General features: G+C 47.0%; 1 protein-coding gene across 1 annotated transcript in view; it reads left to right on the forward strand.

Moving 5' to 3' along the window:
• Positions 1-18,782, forward strand: part of ATP6V1G1 (ATPase H+ transporting V1 subunit G1) — a 107,995-nt gene extending 89,213 nt beyond the window's left edge. Inside the window, exons 2-4 of the mRNA XM_049832510.1 lie at positions 14,985-15,079; positions 16,521-16,621; positions 18,058-18,782. Coding sequence (XP_049688467.1) covers positions 14,998-15,079; positions 16,521-16,621; positions 18,058-18,231 — 357 coding nt within the window. The 5' untranslated portion in view covers positions 14,985-14,997 and the 3' untranslated portion in view covers positions 18,232-18,782. The remainder of the gene's footprint in view (positions 1-14,984; positions 15,080-16,520; positions 16,622-18,057) is intronic.
• Positions 18,783-18,785: the final 3 nt, after the last annotated feature.

The raw sequence follows: 18,785 nt of genomic DNA on the forward strand, positions 1-18,785 counted from the left end.
CCATGAGGAAGTGTAGGACAATCTCAGCTGGTATAAATCACAACACCACCCTTGGCTGCAACAAAGCTGCCTAATTTACACCAGCTGACGATCTGGACCAGACCCCAAAGGATTGCAACAGTGCAACTCCCGAGGCCTCATGAAACCAAGCTCTGTGCGTCCGTAACTGCAAGAAATGCTGACATACCAGAGAGGACATAACTGTCCTTCTGGATTTGCTCTCTGGAGCTCTGCAAGAGAGGTCAGAGGACATTTGGCATGTGTAGCTGGATATTAAACTTACAATGAGGATGTCTGGGCTTGTTTCCCAACTTTGAGACTGACACAGTTTCAGAACTCCGTCAGTTCACCTTCCTCTCCAGGCCTGATTTCTTCCCACTCTGCGCCTTGCAGAGTCATTTTGTACCTGTACAAAGTGTTAACCCAACCAGAACATTTTGCTCACTTACACAGTTGTCACATTTAACATCAACAGAGGAGTACTTTCAGCATCACTTAATGAGGCTTTTCTACTTTGCATAAAAACTTGGCAATAAAACTTGCAAGGGTGATAAAAGAGGAGAGCTGCCAACTGATGGACAGGCAGGGAGAGAGACAGACATTGCCTGACACCCTCCTTTCCCTTGGGCACAAGCAGGAAGGTTGCAAAGGCAACCACACTGCCACACTGGGGCTCCAGCAGCCCTCGTGAACCAAATTCACATCTCCTTAAGCTTCCCACAGCTCAGTGAGGGTCTGCGTTAACACTTGGTTCCTGCTCTCCCCAGCCTCCCTGTGATGTGCCTGCCCCAAGTCCCAGGTCACCTCCTTGGGCTCTGCAGTCACTCAGGAGCTTGCTTGTCCTCAACTCCAACACTTTGCGCACAAGCCAGTACAGATAAGAGACCGTCAAAGTTAAGAACACAACAGTGCATTTTCACTAGCTACATTTTCTCACTACTTTGAAAAGATATTGCTCTTAAACTGGAGCTCCCTAGAGAACTCCGACTCTTCCAGCCAACAAAACCCAGGGCAGCTACAGCCACCACTCTCGTACCTGAGCTCTACCAGGAGTAGCTGGCTACTGCCCTCCCCTCTTATAACCTCCAGGCTCTCTTTCCCAGGTGCTCTCCTTCTACCAATAAACACTCATCAGGGTTTGAATTCTTCCACTGCCTGAGCTCCTTCTTGCTTTCCCTCTTAGGATTTCCATGGGAGAAAGTGCTGTGTTTTGAGGGCTGTCAAATCTTTGAACAAAATATTCCATGTAGATGAGCTGTCAGTGCAGCTGGATGGCCACTGCTCCATTTAAATTAATTTGTCTTGGAGAACAGTCAGTGCTGTAGCTGAGGCTGCAGCTTTGGCAGGCTGGGTAACGCAGTATCCTGCAACTCCAGGAGCTGCACTCCCTGCAGAATGAGCCCTGTTCCACAGCATTTTAGTACTGTGTGTTAGGGGATACTTCCCAGTGTTTGATATAGGCAGGATTTATTTTTTTTTCCTGCTACAAACCAGAGCACTTAAGTGGTAAATTAAATCCGTTTGGGATACATATAAAAATGCAGACAGATAGGCCAGGAGGCTGTTACCCTTGTTAACATTGGAAGTTCTGAACTACCATTTATTTTGCTGCAGACATGGGACTTTGCAAGGATTATAACAAGAAATGCTAGAAACAGAAAGGCAAAAAGAAATCTTTCACACTATCAGAGTTGTCTGTGTCTTGTTCTAACATGGGTGAGTATGCCTTTCCGAGCCGGCAGCAAGCTGTAGAGGACTATTTTTGTTCAAAACCATCATTGCAAACACTGTTGAAGTTCCAAGAACCAAATCATTTCCCCGATTCAGGTCATATGGATCAAGGACATAGCCTCCAAAATAAGGATTTTCTGTAGTGTTGCATGTTTAACTACCAACCTTCTGCACCAGACTCTTCTCACCTTTCTTCTGAAGGCGCAGATAGGAAGCCCAGCATTGCAATAGGCTGAGCGCTTGCTGTTGCTATAAACAGCAATCCACAGCAGATAGGAGCTCACCTCTAAGTTGTCACTTCAGGGCAGTGCAGGAGGAAATCCCTGACATTGTGGCACAAGAACAGCAAAGAGGACCTTTGATATATAGCATACAATGCTTTAGAACAGATTGGAGGGGGAAAACGCTTGAAGCCTAGATTTAAGTGGAAAATAGCATAAAAGTCAACACGGCTAATGATCTGACAAGGAACACATGAGGCTAATTTAGTACTTCTTTAAGTAGGATGCTTGATTTAATAGGCACCAGAAAGGCATTAAATCCTGTAGGTGCTCTTCGGTAAAAGCATCTGTAACGTGGCTGTGGTGGGAAATTTTTAGTGAAGTTGGAGCAAACGGAGACAAGGAGAAAAACAGAGAGAGGATCTGGTGAAAGAAGAGATGGCAACAGTCACTGACAAGGGGTCACTGATACTCCTGATGGCACGGAGCAGAGGGACGGAGTTCCTCTAAGGACTGATTTTGCTTACTAAGTCCTTAATTACTCTGGCAAAAGGGTAGGACTGTGCAGATGAAGTGTCCTCCCTGCTTTGGTACTCCTTCTCCCTGTGCTCCACCTGGCTCTGATTGCCCTGGGCAGCCCCCTCTGGGGTCTCCACCCACCGGCTCTCACTTGTTGGCTCAGGAGATGTGTTTAAGCTGCGTCCTTTACTCAAGTTGGGTGGTGTGCATGGTTTTGTGCCTTGGTTCCTTAACTGGTTGCCTATGGACTTGGCTGGAGATTGATGGGTTGCTAGCCAACCTAGAGCTCCTCTTTTCTCTTTGCGTAGGTACTGTGGCACTGTGTCCTCCTTGGTGAGGACACTATCCCTTGTTCTCTATTCCACTTCCCTTGTCCAACAGCCCCCTTTTGCTGTTTCTTAGCAGTTTCTATTAAAGCTATAGCAGCAACCTTATGCTCTGAGGAGCTGTGAAGCTGTGGCCAGTTTCTATGCTCACGTATGCAATACGATATTGCAAAAAAGAGCAATGAGTAATGACCAATAAATTGTGTTGTCGTGTGGAAGACTCTGGAGGCTGGGCAGGTAACAGTATTAGTTACTAGACAAGAAGAGGCAAGCTAAAAGAGTGCATAAAAAAAATGAGGCGTTGCTCCACAATTTTCCTTCTTATCCTAGTGCTGAACATATAGCTCCTTTATGGGAAGCCCCTATTCTCATTGTTTGCCTGCAGCCAGTTCCACAGCCAGATTCAGTTTTGAAGAAGTAACTCTGGACTTTTGATGTTGGATGAAATGCTACCTAGCAACCTGTTAGCTGAGTTTGTTGCACGTCTCTATAGGCACCAGAAGACAGATGCTGCCTCTCCTCTTGTTTCTAGTGGCAAGGTGTTTTGTGTGAGGCATGGGGTTTCACTTTGCTGTTCTGTTTTCCCAGAAGAGGTCAGGAGCAAGCTCTGTCTGGTGGCTAATGCCTGCAGCAGCACATGGACTCTGTCACTCCAGTTTGTAGTCATGGGATGGTGACAAAGTCCTTCCACAGCAGCAGTTGCACTTGTTTTATTTCATTTAGGCAGTATAGGATGCATCTTTTGAACAGCCAATGTATGACAAATAACCCTTGTGTTTTCATATGTTATTACAGTCTTCATAGTCTCAATCAATAAATACAATGAGCTTGAACAGTCCAGTGCTGCAAGTTCTTTAAAATCATATTCTCTATTAGAGATAACAATCAATAGTACTTATTCCAGTTTAACAATGATTATATGCTAGTTACTGCAGAAAGTCACTAGCAATCCAGAAGGGGGGACTGTTATTTTCTTTTGGTGTATGGCACATCTGCCTTACTCTATAAATATTAGTTTTTAATTAAAGTGGATAAAATGCTTTAGAAAATGCTATGTGCTTGTTTAAATACAAGTCATCATTCATGGGAAAGGGATTTAAACAGGAAGTTCTGAGCATTTTTTAATGAAATATGTAGCTGACTGCATAAGGTATCTCACTTTGCTAGATGCAATTCATTCAGAGTGTCAGCCCCAAATTATGCATGCCCTCTAAATTAGAGGGAGAGGAGGAAAGGGATGTGTGTATCTAAACATTTTACATGTATATGAAATGTTTGGGTTTGATAACAAATGTTTTTGTTAAAAATGGTGGCAATCACACAGAAAACAAACACCAGTGGGAGCTAACCCCTCCTTCCATGCCAGCACGTTGCCTCCACCTGAAATGAGGATCACCAGGGAGTTTAAGTTGTCCATCATTAAACAAAATTCTAGGTGTGGATGCAGCAGATAGGTGTGTACCTGTCACTTGGAATCTCATCTGCTGGAGCACTGTAGACAGACAAACTGCATTCCTCTTGACCAAAATGCCGGGGTTTAGGCCTCCTATACCAATAAACTTGGGCCAGAACTGAAGGGGTGGTTTTATCCATCACAAATGTATTTTTTGGTACCAATAGCAGTAGCAAGAACAGGTTTCCTAGAGCTATGGACAGGGTGTCTGTGGTAGGAACAAGCAAAACTTTGATCCAATCCCACTTGCTGGGCTGGCTGAAATGGAGCTAGAGTTTGGAGTCTGCCAGAGTCCTACCCAAGAGTGGAATGAGGTTGCAAAGAGAAACTCCCCATGTCTTTTTTTTTTAATTTTTATTGCAAATTCACTTTATTGTATTTTATGTTGGGCAGAACAACGAAACTAACAAGTAGCACAGCAGGAGCTGTGCCGCTATTGCCAGGTAGGCTTGATATATACTGCTCCAAAGGGACTACATTAGGCTACATCAAGAGGTGGCTCATGAAATCAATGTGATTTGGATATAAAGAGACGGAGGCTGTATAGCACAGGATATTCATGTGCTCTGCCTCTGTTTATCACTAGGATGGAATTCAAGGTTCCTACACCACTCAAGGTTCACTTCAACTTTGGTCTGGGGCATGGCTCTGCAGTGAAGAACTGGACCTAATTTACTGCCTGGGCTGAATTGCTGAATTACAAAGTGTGTGACCTGAGAAAGCAGGGGTTTGTCCACTGTTATCTAATGTCTGCTGCTCCCCAGAAACGTGGGGAATGTGAGGATTGAAAGATGGCAGCTGCGTAGATCAGTTGAATGTTTAGTGGATTGCAGGAATCAGAAGGGAAGGGGCATGTGCCGTTCGCACAGTTAGACCTAGAAGGATGTCAGTTGTAGCAGTGCAAGATGCTACTAAGCAATTTCTTTCTACACAAAAATAGATCTATGGAAGTCTCATGAGAATTAACATGTAAAAGTTGCAGCCAGGCAACAGAAGTAAATAACTTTGCCTGTTAAAGCTGCAGCAGCACCCAAAGGTCCTAGTGGGGGATCGGTCCTTATTTAATGCTTCATATATGCAATGAAGATGTGAACAGTCTGGGAAGAGTTTTTATTTCTATGTATGTTTGACCTCCACTTGATTGTGCTATTTTGCTACATAAATCAACTAGAAGCTTCCACTGAAACAGATGTGGATAACTCAACTATCCACCCTTGCCTAACAATACAAGTATCAGTGCAGTCTTACCATGCTGAGACCTCTGTCTTGTCACACTGGTGACTCGCCAATATTGTGTCTGGGACATAAAGGTTACTAAGCACAGAAGTAAAAGGCTGCAAAGGCTGATTTTTGGCAAGGTACAAAGTGTAGGTGTTTCAGGCTTTGCTTATATACAGATGTCACTTGGACCATGGACTAACATGTGGCAAAGTAAGCTGTCACCATTTCAAAATGCTGCAGATATGTAAGCAGGTGTAGTACAGTCTAAAATGATGGATCTGTACACAAGGAGTGGCAAATTTATCCCTGGATGAATCAACTGTGCTTTTTTTTTTTTTTGCCTTTTTTTTTTTTCCCCTAATGCCTGCCTCTGGATGCCCAGGCACAACCTCCTTGTTTGTAGGCAGCTGCTGGGATGCACATGGCTCCAGTTCTGCACCTTGGGGTTCATTTCATGTGTTCATCACCTGAGGATTGTCCTGATTGTTTGTTTAGTGATGCTGATATAAGGTACCATTCTTGAGCGAATGCAGTTTTACTTGTATGAAGATGCCTCCACTGTCAGAGATTCCCTTCTCTGTGGCAGTAGCTAGAGCAGAATGAGCAATCTCGGCTGTATTTGTACTAGTAAGAGTGGGTGTTGATTTAGGCATGGTTAAGTCTGCACAGCTCTGGTGTATGGGCAAGGCCTAAGGGGTTTAGGCTCTCACCTCTTTGTATGTGATTAGGAGTTAGGAACTTTATTCTGAGAGTCCCAGAAGTGGGTTTATCACTAAGTGGCACTTAGTATCATCTGTAGATGCATAAATGTTTTTAAAAGCCTGATCTCGCATTGTTTGAATATTTCAGCATCTATTTGTGAAGATAATGTGGGATTATCAAAGGCTGAATTATACTACTGAATCCCTTTGGCTAAGTGGGAGACCCTTGTAAAGCCATTTAAACTCCCACTTATGCAAACCCTTGGGGTCTGTTCCTTCACAAATGGAGGTGAATACAAACCAAACAGCAGGATTCCCGCACTGCCATCAGAGTTAGCCACTGAACTGCATAACTAACTTCTTTCTAAGCCTAGATGTATTGATTGCAAAAGGAGTGAAAAGATCAATCCAACAGAAGAGCCTTACACGGGGAAAGAGCAAGCTCATGCATACTGGCAAAACCCAAGTGATGCTTTTAAAGCCCGAAGCAAAAATGTCTTTATAGGAGCATTGTTCTGCCTCAGGCATTAGGACTGCCATGAAACCCCCCTGAAATCAATAGGTTTTGTTGATCCATGCCGTCAGGGCTTGGATCAGGTTGAGGGTGAATACAGAGCTACAGAACAGCTACAGGGATTCTGCTTGTCATGCCAATGGCCCAGTGTTGCTCTAACAGATTGCATCCTTCTCTAAGAAACTGCCTGCGTTCATATATCATGTTGTTATCTGCAAGATTAATTTGTAATGTCTCTCTCGGGATCCCGTGTCTCATCCCTGGCAGACTAAAATAACACATCATTCTTCCCTCCACCTCCATCCTCAGTTCCTGGCAGCAAAGTGAGGCTGCAGGGAGCCCTGTCTGTAGGGAAGGGCTCCCAGGGCAGGGTGGGGAAACTGGATCCAAGGCTATGGCCTTTACATCACACATGTCCAAGAAGCAGCAAGACATTTTGTCCATTTAACCTCCAAGTTCCTTGGCGGGAGAAGAGCGCTGCACTGACTCAGTGGCTCTGGGGATGGCAGCAGAGCTGAATTAAGGAACTGGAAGCTATTCTGCTAGAAGATGCTATGGGAAGGAGTGATTGGTCCTTCTTCCAGAGGTGAGCCTCACCTCTCTGGGAGCATTGCTGCCAAGGCTGGAAGAGGGCAAGTTCTCCCACCTGCCATCTCAGTCTTTCCATGTCCTGGCTCGATCACCACTGCAATGTGTGGCAGGCTTTGAGATACCCAATCTGCTAATCTCTTTCTGGATTGCTCCTGGACCAGAAATGTCTCTATGAAAGTCTCCTTCTGGGAAGAAGGAGGTAGCGAATGTGGTGCAGGGGAGCTTTGCTGCAGTTCCCAACGGGTCTCAAAGCCCAAATGGGTCACAGGCTGTCTTTCATCTGCTGCCAATATTAATACAGGTCAACAGACGGCATGGTACCAACTTACTCTGGCTCAGTCCCTGGATGTCTTAGTGATCTCCTTGGCTTGGATCTAATTTTTGTCACCAGCTGCAAATTATTGTCAAATGAAAGCAGTGAGCTGTGGCCCAGCAATTTGAATTGGATGGCTGGACTTGCTTTGACTTATTAACAGCAGCAGTTGGCACTTCTTGTCCCATCTGTCTATATGAAGACTCCTGCTCAACTCTTAGCTTCGGTACAAGGAGCACGGAGCAGCTGCGTAACTCCTTACACACCAGAGAGCCTCCCAGGGCAGAAGGGCTATGAAGGGGTCTGTTATCTGCTGTTTCCCCGTCCAGATCAGAATTGATGGAAGACACATGGACGAGGGGTTCTGAGCTACAGCAATACCTGAGCACTCTCCTACAGAGGTGCTATGGTTGAAGTACACTTGAGAGCACCCAGGAGATACTTGGAAGTGAAATAAGCCCTGGTCTGCCCTGGGACTGGTGTAAGCCCTCCTGATGCCTCTCTGCATGCAGATGGTGACTGGGTGTAGCAGAGGACTCTGTGTGCTAACCTCAGGTCAAATGGCTGTTTCTCTGCTGCTGTTTCTGTGCCTGTGGATAGCATTTGCAAATTATCACCTGAAATGTTCCTTGATATTGTAAATAGCATGCGTCAGAGGCATGTACTTGTTCCCTCTTAGCCACGCTTATCTCCAGCTCCTTGGATGTAGATATGTGCACTGCAATGCAACGGCAGATGGTTAATGAACCTCTCTGGACAAAAGGTGCAATCACCAAGGCAAGACAGTAACTCATCTTCCTTGTGTGCGAGCAGGGCCCTTCTCGGGGCTCACTCAATGTTTCCTTTCTGGATCAGGAGATGCGAGCAGATGACTTATATTCCATGTGCAGAAGACAGTCACTTGTGCCTCAAAGGAAATGAGTTCAGTTTCCAGCTGCGGCTTACATTGAGTGAGATTTGGGTATCTGATGCTTCAAGGTTCTTCAAACATTGCAGCACGGCGAGACTTGTTGGACCCCTGTTACTGCTCGTGGGAAGGCACCTGGATCCAGCTAGGTTGAGCCTTTAGCAATACCCCGGTCTGCATACAAAGGGTTGTATATAGAAAGCTGCACGAGCAAATCCAGGGAGCTCAGGGCTTTGGGATGCAGGGCGGGGGCCAGCCCGTCACTCAGTAGCTCAGTGTATCTTGCGGGCTCTGGATTGCTTGATGCTGGAGTAGCCATGCTCCTGCCCATGTCCATGTGCAGAGCAGCTACACCTTGTCCTGGCTCCAAGTCCTGTAAATTCAGTCCCAAAGTCTTCTGGAAAGGACTGGCCAGTAGACGGGGGTGGGGAGGGGCAAGAAATTAGGAAGAAAGCTGTCACATTACTTATGTCCAAATCTTAAAGATCTAAAAGCCAGCAGCCTTCTCCTCCTTTCTTCTGCATTCCCAAAATAGTTTAATTAAGTGCTGTTTGGCCTTTTCCTGGGTATTGCACTGTGCTGGAGGTTGTTATGTTCCTGTAGACAGACTCATGGCTCTCCAATGCAAAAAAAACCACCCAGGCTACCTGTATGTGTAAGAAGATGATTTATTGTTCTTGATAATCAATTTGTTACTGTGGTTGTTTCAGGTTAATACACTATTAATGTTCTGAAAGCTACTGAACTGCAATTTCATTACACAAAGCCCAAACTCAGCTCCCATGCCGCTGCCCATAACAGGCAGATGATTGCAGCCTCTGCACTAGCAGCTCTGTAATACAGCAAATCAAATGGCCTTGGGCTTCCTTGGTGGTGGCCAGCTGCTGGAGAACTCGTCTTGGCAACAAAAGGCTTGATGCTGGGTGAAGCATGAAGCTGATGGATGAGGTGGTGGAAAAGTAGATTGATTTTATTTTTCCCTGCAGCTTAGAGCTGTCTGGCAAATTGCAATGGAAACAAGTGGGATGGAGTAGGGTTTTGATCTGGGGAGGGAAGAGCAGTAAGAGAACAAAGGGGTAATTCAGGTAAACTGGGGAGACCTGATTTTGCAATGAACTGTGCCTTGGATAATTAAGAGTCAAAAATAGGTATACAGCATTGCCAAAGCAGACCAGCAGCCTTTGGGTCTTGTTCAGCAGAAACATCAGGACGACGGGAGGGTTGTGCTGGCTGTCAGTTTATTTCTGGCCCTTTCTCATAGCCCCACATGACTGGATGGGGCCAGTAAGCACAGGGATATAAAGCTCAGATTTTCAAAGGCATTTAGACTTAATATAGAAATTGGTTATTAAGATTTTTCCATGAATGTTGTAAACAAATTAGTTCCACTAGGTAGCTATCTGCATGCATAGGTGCTTATATACCTCTGAAAAACCTTACTTGAGGAGCTATTGGTTGTCTGACTTCAGGCTCCAAGCTCTGCTGAGCTGGGAGTGAGGAAAGTTCCCCTTCCTGGGGCAATTCAGAGCATTTGGTTGAACTTCTGCAGTGAAGGGTCTATCGCTCCACTGACTCTTTATGGAGAAATTCTGCTTCATTTAGCAGGCAGGAGTCCTGTAGCTGACTAATGTGAGCAGTCCTGTGAGGAACCTCCACATCAGCAACTCTTGTTATACATCTCATCAAGCCCCAGAGGCAAGCAGGATATTTGCTAGAGCCCCAGATACTGTCACTTGGATGCTCTCCAGCATCACTTTTGTTTGAACAAATGTTTGAGAAGGATCCCCCAGCACCCACATCTTCTTCCCTTGTGGCCTAGAAATACACCAGCTCTCCACCACTGCTTGAAGCTGGTTGGCATCACTGCTGCAGTGTTTTGTTACTGTCACATTTTTCCGTTTCTCCAGAGCCTGTGATAAACATCCAAATTAAACTGAGGCCTCTGACATTTTTGATATTTCCAAGCAATATTGATAATGAGTCTTATACTGCGGTGATTCATTTATTCTAACATGTCTCAAAGCACCAAACAATCTATGTATGCAGGAATTATTTCATCCATCACTGAAAGTCAGCCACCTGAAAGCAGTGGCTGTACCATGGCACACAAAGACATTACTCAGTGGTTTGGGGCAGAAAAAGCTGAACTGAAAAGCCAAGAGGTCTTTTATGGTAGCAAAACCAATATGGGACTCTGTGTTTCTTCCCAGCGGAGCAAGAGTAATGCTCTTGTTCTTGCAGAAGCTGATGAAGAACCGGTAGTTGCCTTCAGCAGCCAAAGCTTTGGTGCTGCCCATTCCGGGAGACGCTACTTATTAGTGTATAACAGGACCTGCTTTGTTTTGCAGTCATATCTAAAAATCCTGGTCCAGACAGCCTCTATGCTGTGGATGCGGCTGAGTCCGTGATGGCCACAGCCGTGCTCCCTAATCCCGGCACCCCCAACGCCTTCACAGACATCAGATGCATCGGCAGCTGGTAACTCGGAGGCAACAGCCTCATGGGGAGCATTCAGTTGCTCCTCAACCAATGGATTAAACTTTGCAGTCACGTCCCTTGCGAAGGACGCTTGACCTCTGATTAAGAATGGACACCGGTAAATGTCAAGGAAATACGAATGGAGATTTCTTTTGGTACACAAGGAATTAATAAGGTCTACTGACATTTCATCACAACAGAAGAATACATAAACAGAGTTGCCAGCTTCCCTGACTCTTATGAAAAGATCCTGATTTATATGAAACTGAGGCCTCAGCTTGTTGCTATAGGTGGTGAGGCAAGGGTGGGTTTGTGACAGGTACCAGGGATGGGGCCCTACAGGAGATGGAGCCTTGCAGCAGGGCTGTGACCTGGTCCTTGGTACCACACTCCAAAAGCAGCTGGCTAGTGCTGGGGGAACGTGTTGATCAGCACAGTCGGTACGTAGGAGCCCAGCAGAAGGGGCTGCAGCGCAGCTTGGTGCAATGAAGATGTGGCTGTGGGAGAGAGTAACCCTGGAGAGCACCCTGCTCGGTGGGTGAAGCTTGGGGAGCCTCCAGGCTGCCTGGCAAACCATTGAAACAAGCCTAGCAGCACCACAAAGCAGCATGTTTTTCCTAAAGAAAGACAGTAAGAGTTGACACCAGAACTATGGCTTCTTGCACTGCTTTTTAAAAAAATCAATTCTTACAATAGAAATTTAAGTCCATTCTTCTGGTGTAATTCTATCAGTGCAATCAGGTTATGCCTGGCTTTAAATTGCCCTGGATCATGAAGAAACTCCAAATGAAAAATTCCTTCTTATTTTGGGATATTTGGGCCAAAGTCTTGAAGTAGGTCAGACACAGTCAAGCGGTGCTGATGTGTGCCGTTGAAGGTTTTGTTGATTTTTCTATGTAAATTTTACTGCTATGTTGTGCTTAGATTTCTAACACGCAGTTTATAAATTTAAAATATCCCTCCAAACTATGAATTCTAATTAATAATTATTCATTGGTAGTCTTTTAACAATCAACCTATGATCATTTATCAACAACCAACAGCTGCATCATCTCAATGCCTTGGCGTGATTTGTGTTAATGAATTAAACCTCAGAAGAGAGAAACCAGTTAGGTTCCCAGGCATTCAACGCAAAACCTTTTTAAAAGAGTAGACAATTGCATAGCGTAACAGTTTAAGTTGGGGAATGGAGAATAATAATGTATCCAATTGAGAGTGCAGGGGAATTTAGAGAGGAAAAATGTAATTACCTGATCTGGAATGAAGCCAGACACAATGTTTAAAATCTCATTCTTAGGAAATGTGTCTTAGAATCCTTAATGACTGCAGGATCAGAAGACATGGCACATGTTTTGTGTGCTTGGAAACTAAAAGAAAAACAAAGGAGAACTGTATTTATTTTTTTTTCTTCCTGATTCTAGAAACATCCTGTGATATTTCAGAAACCAGTGTAACACATGCATGAAGTTATGACCCAGTGTAGAACGAAAGCAGAAAGATGAAAGACACCACTCCGAAATTAAACTCGGTCTTCAGCACTTGCAAGAAAATAAAAAAGCTTTGGGAAAAAGAAAGGAAATTAAGAAATGTGTTTAATTTCACTTTCATTAATGTGATCTGTGGGAACAGCCAAAGACAAAAAAAAATGCTTTTGTTTCCTTCAAGCTCTGCAGGACAGTCCTCCCTTTCTGGCAAGAGCCGGCACGTGAGCCGTGAGCCAACCCCTGGCCCAGCGCTCCTCCTCGCTCCTTGGGCATTGGCATGTTTCAGATCCCGACAGGCTCCAGATAGCGAGATGACATTTCTAAAATACTGAACTTTTCATGTTGCTTAAATATCTTAGCGTACATCCAGCCGAAGAGGCCGGAGTCTCGGCGCGGCGGGACGAGCAGGGAGGGGGAAGGCAGAGAGCAGGCAGGATTCACGTGCTGTGAGTTGTCGGCCAGCCCAGACAGAGCAGCACAAAGGGAAGTGGCTTTGGGGCAGAAAGATTTTTAGCAATTTATTTTCCCATGGTAGAGAGCAGGACTAGCCTTAGTCTTCTAAAGATGTTCTTCCTCCAGTCTTTGTTGAATGTGAGGTACATGACATTTAGGATTAGTCAGGTTTATGGTATTAAGAAATCAGCGCTGGATAAAGAACAGGATGCTAGTATCAGTTTCAGCAATAGCCACTTACTTCATAAGCTCATGTACAATGAATCTGGGGGAATAAAAGACAAGTTCAGAAGTACTTGTGATGCTATTTAATTATAAATCCATTGCTGATAGAATTAAAGCTGTACAAGCAGCTCTCTTAATGCAAAGGCAAGTTTGAGGATTGGAAACTCATTTTTTTTGCAACAAGTGAGAAGCTATTTTTCAAAAATTTAAGTGATTGAAAAGGTGATCAAACAGCTTTTAGATTCACATGTGTTTCATGTGACATACACCATGAGGTTTCAAATAGCTTTTGAGCAACCTTAAACTAAAAGGCAACACAATCAAAAGATTGTTTTAAATACAAACTATTATTGCCTCATTTGTTAACCATCAAAATGAAATTGCCAAAAACTCATCCATTGTTTCTGGTCAACCTAAAGCTGTACTTTGGGAGGGATTTTTGTCTGAAAACTTAGTGCGATCATAGCCAGGATATTTCTGGGGGCAGAAAAGGGCATCATTATCATTGAGCAGGGAGCTACTCAGACTTGGAGCCCAGCTGAACTCCACTGCCTCTCAAGGCGCCGTGGCATATTTTGAATTGGACCCTCATTTTCTGTCCTTTCTGTGCTTACCGATCTGCAGCGCAGCACCTGAGCCGCATCCCTTGGCCCAACCTGCCCCGTTTGCGACAGACGACTTGGGACCAGATGTGCTGGGTTTCCCTTCTGCCAGCACAGTCCCGTGCCCGACGGGAGCAGCCGGTGCCACGGTGGGTGCCTGCTCGCTCCTTCGCACCCAGTGGCTGCTGCTGCTCCCCGGTCACACGAACGGCCGGGTGCCAGGCTTGCTTCAAAACACAGATTTACGATCAGAGCTCTTCTCCCCATCTTTCCTTTTATCTTTCTTTTATTGAGGCAAATACAACACTCCATGGGCAGGCCCGCTAAGCCCATTTAGTTAATCCTGGGCCCAGATGAAGGTCACCCTGTCGAACACTCATAATTCCTATTCAGTGCTATAAATGCGCATTTGATTCATCGTCTCCTGTCCCTTCCAGCACAGGGGACAGAAGAGGCGTACCAGCAGCCCCCCATTCCTCCCTGCAGTGAGGTGAGTCACTGTCGTGGCTCTGATGCTTCATCAGAGCAATATTATTAGGCAATAATTGTAATTCGTGCTTCGAAAGTGTGGGGGGAGCCGCGTTCAGAACTTTAAATCATCGCTGGGACGTGATGGCCAAGGGTTGGGGTGAAGCAGGGGTGTGCGTTTGGAGCAGAGGGCCCTGGCTGCCCCGGGACCCCCCCAGAAGATGGTCCTGGACGATGATAAATTCTCCCGTGCATCGGTGGCTCCATGCTTGGGGGTGAGAGCCCGCTCCCTGTGCAGTGGGGAGGAGGTGCTGCTGCCAGAGAGACCAAAGCTTCCCGTGGGGCAGCCTGGTGCTAACGGCACCGCGCATTCGGGGTTTGCTGCGAAGCCAACGAGTAAGGAACATGCAATAAATAAAACCAAATCCCCTCCCTGGCCTTCCTGAAGGGTGCTGAGGGAGGCTCCCTTCGCATTTTGAGCTTATTTTCTGGCAGGGGGCGAAGGCGGCCCTCGGAAACCTCTGTAGGGGCAGGCGGCGCCCGCCTCTGCCCTGCCCCGGCGGCCGGGAACGGGGCGCGGATCGCCGGGACCGGCCCTGGCCCCGCTCCTGCCGGAGGGGGCGGGGCCGGGGCCCCGGAGGCGGGGTTAGGGCGGGGCCTGACAGTTGGAGGCGGGGCCGGGGCGGTGGAGGCGGGGCCTGGCCTGACGCAGTGACGTTGGCGGCGGCGACGGGGAGGAAGGGAAGGGACGGGACGGAACGGGAAGGGGGCCGCCGCCGCCGCCGCCGCCATGGCGAGCCAGTCGCAGGGCATCCAGCAGCTGCTGCAGGCCGAGAAGCGCGCCGCCGAGAAGGTGGCCGAGGCCCGCAAGCGTGAGTACGGCCCGCCCGGCCTTGCCCCGCCGCGGCGGCCCGGCCCGGCCCGGCCTGGCCTAGTCTAGCCTGGTGCGGCCGCCTCAGGCCTGTCAGGCCCGACCGCCTCGGGGGAGGCGGGGAGCGGGGAGCTGCCGGTGCGGCCCCGCCGAGCGCGGAGGTGCCGCCGGGGTGCGGGAGCCCGATCGGCGGGGGAAAGGCCGATGGCCCGCCCGGCCTTGCTGCCGCCGAGGGCCGCTGGGCAGCGCAGGGGGCGGAGGAGCGGGGTCTGCGGGACCGCTGTGCCAGCGGGGATCCCCGAACCCTCCCCCCACCCGTGGCCCCGGGGAGGGGATGCAGGGCCCGCCTTGCTCGGGGACCGTGAGGGGCGCCGGCAGCGCGGTGGGGCTGGCCGGTGAGAGCCGGGCCGAAGGGCCGCTCGGGGCCGGGGTGGGCGCTGTGGGAGCGCAGCGTTGGTCTGGTCCTGCAGAAGCCTGTCTCCTGTGGGAAGAAGGTAGGGAAGGCAAAGTCGGATGCACCCTGGCAGCTGTGGGGAACCTTCCTGCCTGTAGCTGGAGAGGCCTGCACAGGTCTGAGAGGAGCTCAGTGGCTCCTGGCCCACTGGGACTGCTCCTTAGGAGGCAACCACCATCAAATGCTGTCCTTTGTGGCAGCAGGGTCTTCAGCTGGGGGATGCTTGTGCTTATCTGCATCTTTCCCACTCTTAATTTTTTTTTTTTCCTGGGTGAAACCAGTGTATTTCCATATTGGTGATTAGACATTTTGTAGAGCTGAGAGCACCACTCCTTGAGGAGCCAGGTTAGCATTTCCTGTTATGCAAGAGAAATTCCCCACCTTTACACATTTTTTCTGCTTCAAGCATTTTCTGGTTTTTTTAATGAAGCCACGCTGTGTTGTGGTTCTACCCCCTCATAGTTTTGTAAGAAGTAGATTGTTGTCATTTACTCTGAGGATAACCTTGGAGAGGAGGGTGCGGTGGAAAGTCCAAGAGGGGAAGTTGATGCCATAGTCAGTCTTTCCATCAGTTGCACAATTGGCCTGAGGCAAAACTAAGACTTAATGTTCTTTTGGCTGTGATCTTTGGGAATCACTCAGGGATGTTGCACGCTCATGTGAGCAAGGCCAGACCTGCAGGTTGTCTGATGCATCTAATGGCTCAGAACCGATCCAGTTCTTGCTGGTGGAAGCTCACTACGTGGTGAGCTTGGCGATGGTTTGGTGGCACACAAAGCGACCTCGTGCTCCTGAGGTCAGCTAACACAGCAAAGCTGGAGGGGCTGGGAGGGTGTGCGGTGTCCTGTTGATGCCTCCTACAGAAGGAGCTGCTGCAACAGCAAATGCTATAGTGGTTATTGTGCATTGGGTAGCTGGAGAGGTGTGGGGAAATATGCTCTCAATACTTTCTCTTCTTTATTTCATTTGGTATGTTCTTTGGAAACAGGAAAGAATCGGAGGTTGAAGCAGGCAAAAGAAGAAGCCCAGGCAGAGATTGAGCAGTACCGCCTGCAGAGGGAGAAGGAGTTCAAAGCCAAGGAAGCAGCGGTTTGTTTTCTAGATCATTCACTGTTACCTACCCAGCCCCTAGTCTTGTGTTTGTGGTTACTTGCCCCGAGAGCAGCCCTCGGGTTGGAACGTGTTGCTGGAACAGTACTTCCCTAACTACCTTCCTCTGATGCACAGCCACATGTTTCGGAAAAAACAGTGGAAGTGAATCAGAACATGCTGTATTGCATCTCAACAGGCAGAACTATTGACTGGCAGTGAATTAGCTTTATAAACTCATGTACTGGCTGGTGCCCTGATCTGTGGCAGCCTCCCAAAACCTCCTGTATGTAGTGGTGTCAAGAAAAGACCAAGCTCATTCCTCTTGTGACACACTGGTTTCTACCACGCTAACGTGGTAGAGACCACTTGCCTTGTAGATGCTGCTCTCTTGCTGAAGCAGTTGTAAGGCTTGTATTCTCCTTATTGTTGTTGCCTGCTCTGTCTCAAGGGGTGTGTTTTGCATTCCTTCTGAGCAAGGGGAAGTATTCCCAAAGGCGCAGAACTGAGGCCCTTCACCAGCCGAGGTCGTTTCCACTGCCTGTGTGCCCCTGTCAGATCTGTAATCTTCAGAAAATGATGTGGCAACCCTCCTCTCTGTCCATCTTCTGGTTAGCACAATAACATGTCCTCTGTTCTCCTGCACAATAGTCTTCATGTCAGTAGGTCAAGATTAATTTTTTACAATCGCTTGTTAGCTTGGTTCACTAGGCATATGATACCAGGCAATTCCAGGCTAATAAAGTGGACTTCACTGCCTGTCAGCTGGTTTTGTTTTATTTATCCTTCTCCAGAGAGAGAAGCTCTTTGAATTTGAGTTCCAGGGTGCTAGTCTCTTTCAGCATATTTTTTCTGTGCCTTCTGCACCCCTCTCCCCCTGTAATTGGAGTTTGCTCTCTCTGCCCTTGCTTATGGGGCAAGAAGGGCTTTGCAAGCTGTGGAAGACTCCTTGCTGTGTGTATCACATGGCCCACAGTCCTGTTAGGAAGGCAGAGATTTTTTATAAAGATTCTGCAAGGGGTGGAAGCAATGGGATGATGTGAAGACTGGGCTTAAACTAAATCATGGGTGTTACTTTTCTTACACTAGCTACTACAGTAGTGCCCAGGGGCTCCTGGTTCCAGTCACCGGAGCGGCAGGACCTTTATTTCAGACATTCTTTAGAAGCTCATGCTCTAAACTGATAGATAATGAATAAAAGAGGATAAAAGACATAGGCTGTGGGTGAAATACAAACTCGGGCAAGTTTAGTAGGAAATCTGAGCAGAGAATCCAACAGTACCTTATTTTTTTTTAAGTGCAGTTCTTCCCTCAGCAAAGATTAATGGTTGAGATGCACTGAGGCAGTCCAGAATAACAAAATACAGAGGTAGGCATAGTGTTTTCTTTGTCAAACTACTTGCATGTGAGCTTTCTCTTTCCTTTGCGATTTGTAGGCACTTGGATCTCATGGCAGCTGCACCACTGAAGTTGAGAAAGAGACCCAGGAAAAGATGAGCGTAATCCAGCAGAACTTCCAGAAGAACCGCGAGGTGGTCCTCTCCCAGCTGTTGTCACTAGTGTGTGACATCAAACCTGAAATCCATGTGAATTACCGCATCAATGGCTAGTAGTGGAAGAAGGAATGAGCATACTGAAAATGCTGGTAGTAACGTCTGAGCTTCAGGTGGAATGTACAGCTCTTGGCCATACCTTAACTGTTCTTGTAAACGTGTTAAATTATTTCAGTGAGTTGTAGGTCATCAATGTCTTGTTGGGTTTCTGTTAGTTTCTCTCTTGACACAGATTCAGAGCTTATTCAAACATTAAAAGACCATGTCTCAAATATGTGCTAGGTAATTAAATACATATTCAAGTTGGCACATTAATGCTCCCTTTTTATCTCGGTAGTATTCAGGCTTTCCTCTGCAAAGTAGAAAGGGAAGAGAGATGCTAGCTAGGTTTAAATGGAGAGTCTGTGTCAGTAATTGTTAGACCTGTGTAACTGTATTCTTTTTGACCAAAATGCAGTTTTCAGTGTGGTGTTAACCTTTGTACAGGCTGATAATTTTCAGGTGCTTGAGTTTCTCTGTATTGAGTATCCTCTGTATATTCTGCTGTTAGCTTGAGTTACAAGTCTGGCACTATGACACTTGAAAGTAAAAACACTTATTTAACTCCAGAG

The sequence above is a fragment of the Accipiter gentilis genome, chromosome 29 (genome assembly GCF_929443795.1).
Source record: "Accipiter gentilis chromosome 29, bAccGen1.1, whole genome shotgun sequence".
Lineage (NCBI taxonomy): Eukaryota > Metazoa > Chordata > Aves > Accipitriformes > Accipitridae > Astur > Astur gentilis.